We start from the raw sequence: 12,352 nt of genomic DNA on the forward strand, positions 1-12,352 counted from the left end.
GTTCCCAAGTGATAGAAAAATCCTTTTTTAAACCTTTGCTGTTCACGTGGTGTTTCTTATGAAACTCTGAGGCTTCTAGCACACTTCCTATCAATAAACGATCAATTTCATCATTGCCTTGTGCTAGAGGACCTGGCAGACCCGTATGGGATCTGATGTGTGTTATATATATAGGATGAGTCCTCTTTCTGATAGTATCTTGTAACTGTATAAACAATGAAGTTAATTCTGTATTGTCAGGAATAAATTCTGCAGTCTCAATGTGTAAAACGACTCTCTCTGCGTATTGAGAGTCAGTAACTATATTGAGGGGTTCTTTAAAATCCATAAGTACCATGAGAATGGCATACAATTCTGCCTTTTGTACAGAATTGTAAGGGCTTTGAACCACTTTACTAATATTTCCTGATTTATATCCTGCCTTACCTGATTTATTTGCATCAGTGTAGAATGTATGAACTCCAGAAATAGGTGTTTTTCTTACAATGCGTGGAAGAATCCAAATCGTTTTCTTTATGAATTTGATTCTCTCAGTTTTGGGATAGTTGTTGCTAATTGTTCCCAAAAAGTTACTGCAAGCTCTCTGCCAATATTCGTTATCTTTCCATAAGGAAGAAATTTCCTCATTAGTTAAAGGTACTATAATTTCTGCTGGGTCCCTTCCTATTAGCTGACGAAGTCTTAATTTACCTTTTATAATCAAGTCAGAGATCTTTTCTATATATGTTTTCAGTTTTTTATTCTGTTTATGTGGTAGGAATATCCATTCTAATATGATATCTTCTCTCTGCATCAAAATCCCTGAAGGATATTCTCTAGATGGTAATATAACCAGAATACAGTCTAGGTTTGGATCCACACGGTCCACATGTGCTTCTAGTATCCTCTTTTCTACCCATTCTAATTCCTTCTCAGCTTCAGCTGATAGTATTCGTGGACTATTCAAGTCCTTATCTCCTTTTAGGGCCATTTTCAAGTTTTTCAAATCATGCCCTTCTACTCCAATTATGGTTTGCAGTTGAGAAATCTCTCCTAGTAATTTTTGAAGATCATTAAGAGTCTGGTAGCGATCTCTTCTGATCTGTACTTTTTGTGGTCTAATTTTCTGTAGACCTATTTTATATCCTAAGTAGTTGATAGACTCTCCTTTTTGTATTTTTTCAGGTGCAATTTGTAATCCCCATCGAGGTAAAACTTCCTTTACTTTCTCAAACATTTTTTCTAATATTTCTCCTTTAGAGTCAGCTAACAATATATCATCCATGTAATGATAGATTATGGATTGTGGAAACTGTTTACGAATTATTTCTAACGGCTTTTGTACGAAATATTGGCACAGGGTGGGGCTATTTAGCATTCCCTGTGGCAAAACCTTCCATTGATATCTCTTCACCGGTTGAGAATTGTTATAATTAGGTACCGTGAAGGCAAATTTCTCTTTGTCTTGTTCTTGTAAAGGTATAGTGAAGAAGCAATCCTTTAAATCAATAACTATAAGGAGGTCGGAGGGGGGGGCGGCTTCTGCCGCCTGGGGGCAAAACCCAGGTAAATCCCACTTCTGACACCAGATATTGCGGTAAATAAGGGTCAGGATAAATAAATAGGCCGAATAGATGTTTATTCAGGGAGAAATAACTTACAACCTAGACAGATGAACACCAGGAAATTCAACCCGATCCTCTCCTGTCCGAGTCACGCCAGAAAGAGAGCGCCTTCCTGGCCCCCTCCGACCTCCTTCCTCAGGTCACCTCCGCCCATCGCTCCACCCCCCAATGGGCGTGGTCAGTGCTACAGAAGGACTACCTCACTACATGTGTGTTTGTTTTTTCCTTTTCTTTACGTAGATAAGGTCCTATTCAAAGCTCTTGCCAGTTTTCCTAGGAAGCAGTGTGACTCCCTTGCATCTACCACCTGCAGCTGTGGTCTTGCCCCATAAGGAAAGAGTAAAATGACAGCCACTGGCAGTCATAGCCAATGTAGTTATTACTGAACCAAAAGCAGAAAACAGGTTCAAATGAATTGTGAGCTTGGGGAATAATGAACCATGTGCTCCTGGAAACAGCAGTTGCCATGGTTTCAGTGCACAGGGATCTTACAGTTTCTCCAGATCAAACATCTTCACTATCAGGAGCTAAGAAGAAGGCTGGGGTCAGAAGTCCCTTCTTTCTTCTAATGGTGACATCATTCCCTGCCTTTGCCAGCCTGGCCTTATAAGTAAATGTAGGTAAGTAGTTGACATGTATACACTCAGTTTCTAGATCTCAATAGCAGAACCTTCTTCAGAGGGTGAAGGTAGCACCATTGCAATGTTTGAAAGCTGATGCACTGTGTTTATTACAGTGGAAGGGTAGCTGCCAGCTGGCTCTCTTTATTGTTTATTTTCAATGCCATTGTTTATAAGATGTGTAAGTATCTTCAGTTTTTCCTTCCATGTTACTAAATCTCTTCAAAGACTTAAAGAGAAATGCAAGGAGAATTAATGTATCCTTAGAAAAAGCATAAAGATTCTTTGTACATTGTTGACTTGTTTGAAAACACACATCACCCATGTAATTTCAGCTACAGGTGATCCAGAGGCCCCTTCTAGCCCTCAAGGGTACCCACCCACACATGTACATGAACACATGTACACAAAATAAAATAATTTTTAAATCTTTTTTAAAGATAGAAATAAAATTGTATATTCTTTCCTTTTCAACTATCTAATGATTCTCTCCAGCCCTTCCCCACTCCTCTTCCCTTCCTTCCTCCTTCTCCCTCTCTTCTCTCTTTTTTGAGACAGGGTCTTATATATCTATAGCTGAGACTGGCCTTGAACTGATTCCTCAGCCTTTGCCCACTGCACCCAGTGAAAATATTTACTCATTTTCTCACTTCTACAAAAAATAAGTGGAATATTAGCCAGAAAACATTGCCTGAGCCTCCCTGGTACAGAATTTAAACACCACATGGCTAAGAACGTGCTTTCAATTTCCCGCCAGTATCCTCATGAAACGGAAAGACACAGTGACCAGAGAGTTTGTTTCTATGTTGAGCAATGTGCACGGTGTGGATGAATCATAGCTTGTCCCAGCTCCATGAGCATCTGGATGGTGCAGTTCCCTGGTACACAAGAGCCTTTAATAAGCCAATATGTTTGTTGAAGACATTTTCTCAGAAAACACTTGGGACATCATTTAGCATTTATTCTTGCAATCAAAAGGAGATTTCTAGTGGAACAAGTTATAAAATAACAAGTTTAGAAATTATGATGCAAATGAGAATGAAGTGAACTCTGTTGTAGGGTTAATACATTGTATGCAACTGGCTTTGGTATTTTCTAACAGGTGTTCATTTGAGAAAGGCATAAGCTTTTAAAAAAAATTTTTATGTGGTCACTAACACAGATATGCATGTTGCAGTGAGATTGGATGGTCAGCACCCAGAGAATGCAACAGGCTCCCTAACAGGAGCCTTCAGAAAGGAATTGCTGCTTCAAATTCAACTGTTCTTTCAGCCTTATGTGGGCTCTGCATGGCTTAGTGAGAGTGAATGGCAATTAGCTTTACATGAGGCCTGATGATCATACAGATGGGTGTGGTAACTCCTTTGGAAACAGCCCTATCCTTGAAGAGGGACAGCTTAGGGATCTAAAGCTTTGCTGGAGTAAGCACAAGGCTTTGGGTCTCAGGATACCTAGATGCAGAAGGGGTTCTGTATGAAGGCAGAAACAGGCAGGGGTCTCTATCTCAGTTAAGAGCTCAATTATAATATAACAGATTTCTATTCATCTTCCATACCTTTAGTCAGGAGTTTTCCTCTGAAGTATAAATATATTTTAGGTAGTACTTTCATAAAATATTATCAAATCCTGTCTAAGTACTATTTGTTCCACTACCACTGTTTGCTGAGATTTCACTCAGATCTGGACAGGGGACTAGACATTACTCCATCCTCTAGGTCTTCTACCATCACCCTTGGTGGATGGTACCCTCTCCCCACTGACAAATGAGGACTAGAGCCCTGGAGTCTGCTTACTTTCCTATTTATCTGAAGGATGAATAGAGGTAGCACCCAGGTCCATTTCCTTCTGATGCCTGCTTTATGTTCTAGATTGAATTTATCACAGTCTCTGTATCTACTTTCAGGCTGTCAATCACTTTTACAAAAAAGCTTTATAATATTGGTCTGACATTTTGCTTACTTTAGTATCTATGTGTTTAGTAGTTGTGTCTTTTGGAAGAGCCTGGATGCCTTGCTTCTTCATGTTTCTTGTGTTCTTGTGTTGTGATTTACACATCTGTCGGTTTGCACTACTTGTCTATATCTGGGGGCCGTGGGAGTGTTGGAGTCCTCACATCTGGTGTACAGAGAATGTCAGTATAGCAACACTTATTTCTGTTGCAGAAACTTTTCTTTGGGTGCTGGCTTTCAGGGACACATGCCAGGTTAGCATCTCCCACTTTGCCAGTCAGTCTTGTTGTTCTCTCTGCTAGTTGTTCCTCTCTCCAGCTGCTTCACTGTCCAAGTTGCTCCTTGGTGAGCTCTTCCTTCTCACAATCTGACCCTGCATGGTGGACAGCTCACATTTTCTATTTCTAGACATGTCCCTAGTGCCCACACTTGACTGTTCCACCACCCACTCCAAGCTCTACTTGGGAAGCATGACAAGCAAACAGATGGCCCAAGCTGTGTCTCTGTTCTGGCCTTCCTCACATGCTGAGTCCAGTTACTCCAGCACAGCTGCTGAACATTTCAGCTATACTTCTGTGCATTCAGCCAAACCTTGCATTTACTGTTGATTCCTCCTTGTCCCATGATGTAGACAGAGTTTCTGTCCCACAGCCGTTTAGCCCCAAATAAACACTCAGGAGCTTATTTGAATTATAAACTGTTTGGCCAAAGGTTTAGGTTTCTTACTGGCAAGCCCTCTCTTACTTATCAGCCCATAACTACTAATCTATATATTTCTACATGGCCTTATCTTACTGGAGAATGCCTGACATCCTATCTTCCCGAAGCTACATGGCGTCTCCCTGACTGTTCCTCTCTGCCTTTCTCCCTTAGAATTTTCCTCATCTAGTAACCCCACCTATATTTCCCACCTGACTACTAGCCAATCAGTGTTTTCCTCATCAACCAATAAGAGAAACCTATATAGAAGGACATCCCTCATCACCATGATCTGAGTCCAATCTCTTGACTAATTTCCCCTCTTCAGCTACCTCCACAGGCTGGCTTCCCTGAGCACCCTCCTTGCCCGCTTACTCCAACAATTACCAATCTTCTCTCATATTTTTCCACTGTCCCTTTGGACTCTTTCCAATACAAGTTTTGTTTTGAGGGTTTTTTTGTTTTGTTTGTTTGTTTGTTTTTTGAAAATTTATCATCCATTTCCGACCATGCTATTTCTTTACTCAAAGCCTCCTGTCGACTTCCTCTTGCAGTTAGAATAAAGTCCATGTCCTTGCAATGTCCAAAATAAACACGAGGATATATATTTAATGCTATTCAGTGCCACACAGAAAAAGCAATAATTTGTCATAGAACATGCAGGTGTAAGGCAGCTGCACAGGGAACAAGGAACCTTGAAATGAAGGAGTTAGAGACAAATGCCTCTACCAAGAAGACACAGTGGAAAGACACAGCATTTTGAAGGCAGTGGTGAAAATGCTGGTCCATTCCTAAGCCATCCTGCTGCTGCCTGCGCCTTTACTCTAAACTCACCTTCCCTTAGGGTCATCCCCTGCAGAAGCTTTCAGAAGTACTCTCATTGTCCTTCATGTTCCACCAGGCTGAAAAATCTGCTGGAAATAATTAAATGCTTCATTCTTGTTCCAGAAGTGCTAATTAAGGTGGGGACAGTTGGGAGATTATCTTTTTCTTTTTAAAGATTACTCATTCATGGGAAGCTCTTTTGAGAGCTGCTCATACCCAGGAAAGTCTCAGTAGCCCTTCTCCCCTAAGTTCTCAACCTGCGTAGCAGAACTCATAGCTGAGAGGTTGTTACAACACGGTTTAGAGTAGACTGAAGATAGATATATGTGCAGTGTGGGTTTTAAAGGACTTCCCAGCAAGGAGAGTTACTGGGGTTGAGTCAGCCTTATGTCAGTCATTCCCCCTGTTTACACCAAAGCAAGGACATGGGGCTTCTCCCGAGCTCTGCTGTCCATCCTAAAGTGCACACATTTGGAAGTTCCAGCCCCCCATCAGCACTGAGTGTGTTGTTTGTTGTCATGTTGGGTTCTATGAGACAAATGGGCTTCAAAATAATTACAGCTAAGATGTCAACTCTGAGATTGCAACCATAGCAAAGTCCCCTCCCCCTCATCTGCCTCACTTTCCTTGGTCTATTGAGTTAGAAATGGTTCCTAATGAGGGAATTCCGTTTGGATTTTCATTTTGGTAAAGCTAACATATTATGGCTGTTGACTAGATTAAGACTGACTACTCTTTCTTAGGTGTGTCACAGCTGAGCATGGAGCAGCAGGGGCTAGAAGCACCTGTCCCATGCTGAATGGAACAGAGCAGTGTCATTCTCTCCCAGCTGACAGCCTCCCTGGTATCTTCTCTTCTACTGTAGGTCCAGTGCATTTGAAGTGCTGGCCCTGGATGGAACCAGCACAGGAGTCCTTCAGTTCTCCACTGCCCAGGACTGTGCTGACTGGTTGCGTGCAATCTCAGCCAACATCGGTGACCTGACGCTTCAACATGTGAGCATATGGCAAAGGACTTACTCCCACTTATGTTTGCCTTAGCAGCAGTGATGAGAAATTTCCAAGTATAATTAATGCACTGAAAGGTTGGGTCAACAGATCAGATACCTAACTCAAATAAATAAAACTAAAATTATTAAATGTCTAGATATGGACACTTGGAAACTTTCAGGTTAGTTCCTTCCCTGTCTGTGTCTCTATCCCTCCTATTCTCTGTCTTGCCATACACATAAACAGGAGAGAGAGAGAAAGAGAGAAAGAGTCAAACTGTGTTAAAAAAAAAACAATGTGGGCATTTTTATTTGTATAAACTACTAACTGGTATAAATGCATACACCCTGGACAGCCTAGTTTTTCTATGGGCTCCCCAAATATATACACACATAGACATGAGCACAAACTCTCTGCCCTCTCTCTCTTTCTCTCCTCCCCTCTCTCTCTTTTTGCCCCCCCACACCCCAATCATGATCATTTATTTTTTCCAGAGAATGTCATCATTCTAGTGAACATTTGTTTTTTAAAACTGTAAAAGGACATACCTAACCAAAAACACTGAAGGTGTCTGGGTCAGAAAAAAAAGTATTCTATACCCTTGGGTGATACGTTTAATGTTCAAAGTCAGTAAGATTTGTAAAATAAATAAATAAATAGAAGTTGTTAGGGAAAGGAGAGCATCAACTCCTTGTTAAGTCTCTCATGAAGTACAACAAGCTATAGCTATGCAGCCCATAACCAAAGGCTTGGCCCAGCTCCCATCTTCATTCCTGTTGTGGAGGTTCTTTCCTACAAGCCCGCCATCCTTGAGCCCCAAATAAACACATAGTGATGCTATATTAATTATTAAGCTGTTGGTCGGTGGCTAGGACTTCTTATTGGCTGGCTCTGTCTTAATTATTAACCCATAACTACTAATCTAATATTTCCTTATCTTATTTTACTGGAGAAGGGTCCGGACCTGTTACTCCTTTGGCAGCCTCCATGGTGACTCCATCTGCCTATGTTTCCCAGAATTCTCCTCATCTCCTAGCCCTTCTTATACTTCCTGCCTGGCCAGTCAGCCAATCAGTGTTTTATTCATCAACCAATAAGAGAAACATATATACAGAAGGATATTCCCCATCACACTCCCTCCCAATCCCCATGCTGTGTGTTTGCACTCCATTCCTCAGCCTGGTGCAACATGTGATACCCTGTACCTCACAGTCTAGTGCCTGTTGCTAGTGCCTGCTCTCCTCTCATTCCTCATCCCCTGTGTTGTCCTGCCCATTGCTAGACAGAAGTTGGCTGGATAATCTGAGATGTTTAGGGATGCAGTGATATATGAGATTTCTACTCTGAAGACATGAGGAGCCATCTCTCTGCTATTGTATAAAGAAGCACTTTCCTACATTCTTGGTTTTAATGTTCCATGCTTTGAATCCCCGGGGTCTAGATGGATAGATTTTTTTAATTAATTAACTAAATAGATAAGTAAGCAAAGAAAACCACAAAGCAAAGAGGCAGGTGGGGCTGGATTGGCACCTGAAAAAACAGGAGTGAATACAGGGTTCTCCTGACTGGGTGACTATTGCAGGTGAATCCTGGGAACACGGCAGGGCAGACATGTGGGCTCACAGTCTTGGACTTCCATTTCTTCACTGTTGAAATCATTGAAAGTGACATCTACAGGGTTTGGGGAAATAAGTAAAGAATCGACTATCCACTGTGGCCACTGGTCACTGTGGTTAGATAATGTGATACAGTGGTAGAGGCCATCTCCCTTATTTTCTTTCTACATGTTTAAGCATCTGTCACCCCACAGCTGCCCTCACTTCGATGGCTGGTATTTAGGAACAATGACATTAGTGTGCCTGTGTACTTTATTTTGTTTCATTGTTTTCCTGCTTTGAGAATTATTGTGATTAGTGTGTGTTTGCTATGGTTGCAAGATACAGCATAAAGACAAAATAAAAATAATAATAATAAAAATCTTCCAAGGAAGTTTCCTGGGCTGCTTAATTTCAGCTGCCATTTAGAGAGGCTGAAAAATGAAGGCATTAATGTGTGTAGCACACTGACCCCTCTCCATCTTCCCTCTACAGATGAAAATGGCAAATAAATGCTGCTCTCCCTGTGACCAGGTAGGTATATGCCTTCAGCTCAATAGGATAACAACCCCACACCCAGTGCATGCTTCCCAGTGAAATTTAGATAAGGAAATGCTAGTGAGAATCACACGGAATTTGGTATACCCTGCCCTAAATGTGAACTTTATATTCTTTATTCAAGGGGACTGTTCTGACTGCCCATGTTTAATGAGATAACTGTTGTCTGTGGGTTGCATCTGGTAGAAAATATTATCTGAGCAACATTTAGAGAGATCTGTGTGAACCCAGAGGGGATTTAGGATAGAGAAAGGCCTGTGTGACTTGGGATCATTTTGTGATATGATGTTGTTGACTCAATAGCATAGTTCTCATCTCAAAGGGAGTATGAGAGTTTGTTCTGGAATCAAATTTCAGCAATTGTAGGCAGAAACAAACATGGAGGTTCCCCCACCACCACCAAATACTGTCTTCCAGTATGGTAACACTTTCTTCAATTTTGTATGGCAACAGAACAAGGCCATTCATAGATAAAGGCAGTTTTCAAATACAGTGATATGAACATTGTGGATGTTGTTTGTAGCAAAGTGGAGAAATCTCTAGAATAGGTTTCACAGGTTCTCTGGTAGTATTCTCAGCTTTGGAGCTCAAGGCAGCAAGGAGTCTGTTAATTCTGAAAGGCTCTACCTGACGTCACAAGGATGGTAGGTCATACATGGAGGGAGCCATGAATAACTGTTAAGGGAGGTAAAGATAGATTAGGATGATTTGGCTGTGGATCTGACCACAACAAAACCATTCTTATACAGTCCTCAGCACAGGTGGAATTCAACTTATGAGATCCTTACCAGTAAGCTGCTGTGGTTCTCAGAAGGTGCTGACCCGACAGGTGTTAATGTCAATGGATGGGATTCTGTCACTCCACTCTGGGCAGTGTTTGTACATCATGTAGTACCTAGGGCAAGGCTCCCCTCGGAAGGCAGGCCTCTCTTTGGCATCAGCACTCCATCAGCTCTTAGTGAGTACTCTTGTCTCTCCCTTTTGTAGAATACTTCTTAGTCACATATGAGACTGAGTATGTGAGGGGAAACTTATTTATAGTTCATTGGTTTTGAACTACATCTTTTATAGGTTTTCAGAAGCAAATGTTATAGCTTAAAATTAAGAAAACTGATACTATAATAGATTCCTCTTGTTTAAATTGGTGAATATGAATGCCCTTTAACAGTGGTTAGCATTGGAATGCACATTCACTGGCCATCCTATAATCAGATTCATGACAACCCTAATTGTCATCATAGAGCCTTCATCCAGTAACCAATATAAACAAATACAGAGATCATATACAAACACAGCCAATCACTGGGCTGAGAGAGGAGGGAAGGATTATATGAGGCAGGGGGGGGTTAAGGTCATGACAAGAGAACCCACAGACTGGGCTCACAGGAGCTTACAGACTCTGGACCAACAGCTACAGAGCCTGCATAGAACCAACCTAGACTCTCCTCATCTGTGTGACAGTTTTATAGCTTGGTCTGTTTGTGAGACTTCTAGCAGTAGGATCAGGGCCTGTCCCTGATGCTTGAGCTGGCTTTTGGGAACCTATTCCTCATACTGGGCTGCCTCACCCAGGCTTAATTCAAGGGAGGAGCTCAGTCCTTCCTCAACTTGATGTGCCATGCTTTTTTGACACACATGGGAGGCCTGGCCCTTTTTGAACAGAAATGGAGGAGTGGAGTCAGGGGAGGTAGAGAGGAGACAGGGGGAGGAGAGGAGGGAGGATAAACTTTAGTCAGGATGTAAATTCAGTGGAAAAAATAATAATAAAAAGTAATCCAAATTCAAAACAATGATACCCAGGAGAACATTTCTCTGTCAATTAAATGTTGACTGAGAAGAGAAGAAAATCTGTCTGTTCTTCAATTGGACCTGTTAGTCTGATTTTTATACTGGAAAAGAAACAACTTCTAAATATAATTCTCCTAAATATGAGTTATTTCTTTCAATATTTTATAAATAAGTATCAGCTATCTGTGTTTTACATGGCTTAATGAGTGGTTAGCCATTTTATGAGTAATATGTCTATAAACTAGAATAGCATACATTTTCTCATATTAAAATATTATATTCCCACTAAACTTCACAGTTTGAGAAGAAATTTCTCACTAATTTTTCCACTAGGACACTTCCACTTGATTCACACATAAACATTTTCTCACTTTGTTTGTTGCTGGTGGGATGTCCAACTGAATTTGTATTGTTTATTTCCATGAATGATTTACTCTTTTTGAAATTAAATTATATTAGCTGCTCAGAACACTGAAGCGTCTCTGTGCTTGGAGAGTCAGATCCTTTGGCTGATCTGGTGGGGGGGGGGAGAGGTCACAGGGCTCTGCTACCTGCTGATGTCTCTGTGACCACAGGAGAGATCATTCATGATAAGAAGGTGAAAATATCAAGTCTTCTGGAAGGGGAAAGGCTAGTGGGTTCCAGCATCACTGGCAAGCGATGCCTCCAGGTCATGAATCTGGCCTACTTCAGAGAATGGTGGCCTTGCAAGTGGATACTAACAACTGGCCTACATGGGAAAACCATGGGTCTGTGACCAGTGCATGTCTTCTTTACTGTGGAATTCATATCTTACTGTCACTGGATATCAAGGGGCTACATTGAAATAACTCTGGGCATTGCAGACACGTTGAGGAGCCCACAGGAACTACATGAATCATGTCAGAGACACCAGCTTCACTTGGTGAATAGTACCACACATCACACTTTGCTCACGTGACATAGAACTTGCTGGCCCTCAGTTCTAAGGCCAGCTATGTCCTTTTCTGGCAGAAATAGCAAACAAACTGGCAGCCTCAGTTTCTTCATCTGAACAGCAAAACAAAGCCATGTCAGGCAATCTAAATCTAAAGTTTTATTCTGGGATTTTATTTATTCATTTACTTATTTCTGAACTTAAAATTTCCTTTGTACTTGCCCAGAGGTGTTCTTACATTGGATATTGATGGTGCACCATGCTATGTGGAGGCTTTCAAACTATCCCTGCCATCCTGGTGCCTGTGTGTATTTGCCTATAGAGGGCAGAACACATTTGCTTCAAACCTTGTGCACTCTATCATGTGTCTTAGGAGTTGGCATTGAGCCCTTCAAGAATGAAAAGCATTTCTTTCCTCCACTTTAAACAGTTAATCATTGGTTGTTGGTATATAACAAATAATACTTGAATAAATACTTGAAGAAACAGAGGCATCTGTCTTAGTTAGGATTGTCATTGCTGTGATGAAACAAGAAGACCAGAAGCAACTTGGAGAGGGGAAATTATTTGTATTATACCTCCATATCACTTTTTATTATCAAAGGAAGTCAGAACAAATGCTCAAATGGGATAAAAACTCAAACAAGGCAGGAATTAATGCAAAGGCCAAGGAGGGGTGCTGCTTACTGTCTTTCTCCTTATGGCTTGTTCAGTCTGTTTTGTTGTAGAACCCAGGACCACCAGCCTAGGAGTGGTACCACCCATAGTGTGTTAAGCCCACCCTGTCAATCACTAATTAAGAAAATGGC

General features: G+C 41.3%; 1 protein-coding gene across 1 annotated transcript in view; it reads left to right on the forward strand.

Moving 5' to 3' along the window:
- Sntg2 (syntrophin gamma 2) overlaps positions 1 to 12,352 on the forward strand; it is a 196,301-nt gene that overhangs the window by 124,131 nt on the left and 59,818 nt on the right. The window contains exons 10-11 of the mRNA XM_051201296.1: positions 6,563 to 6,692; positions 8,777 to 8,815. Coding sequence (XP_051057253.1) covers positions 6,563 to 6,692; positions 8,777 to 8,815 — 169 coding nt within the window. The remainder of the gene's footprint in view (positions 1 to 6,562; positions 6,693 to 8,776; positions 8,816 to 12,352) is intronic.

Source organism: Phodopus roborovskii, unplaced genomic scaffold (genome assembly GCF_943737965.1).
Source record: "Phodopus roborovskii unplaced genomic scaffold, PHOROB, whole genome shotgun sequence".
Classification (NCBI taxonomy): domain Eukaryota; kingdom Metazoa; phylum Chordata; class Mammalia; order Rodentia; family Cricetidae; genus Phodopus; species Phodopus roborovskii.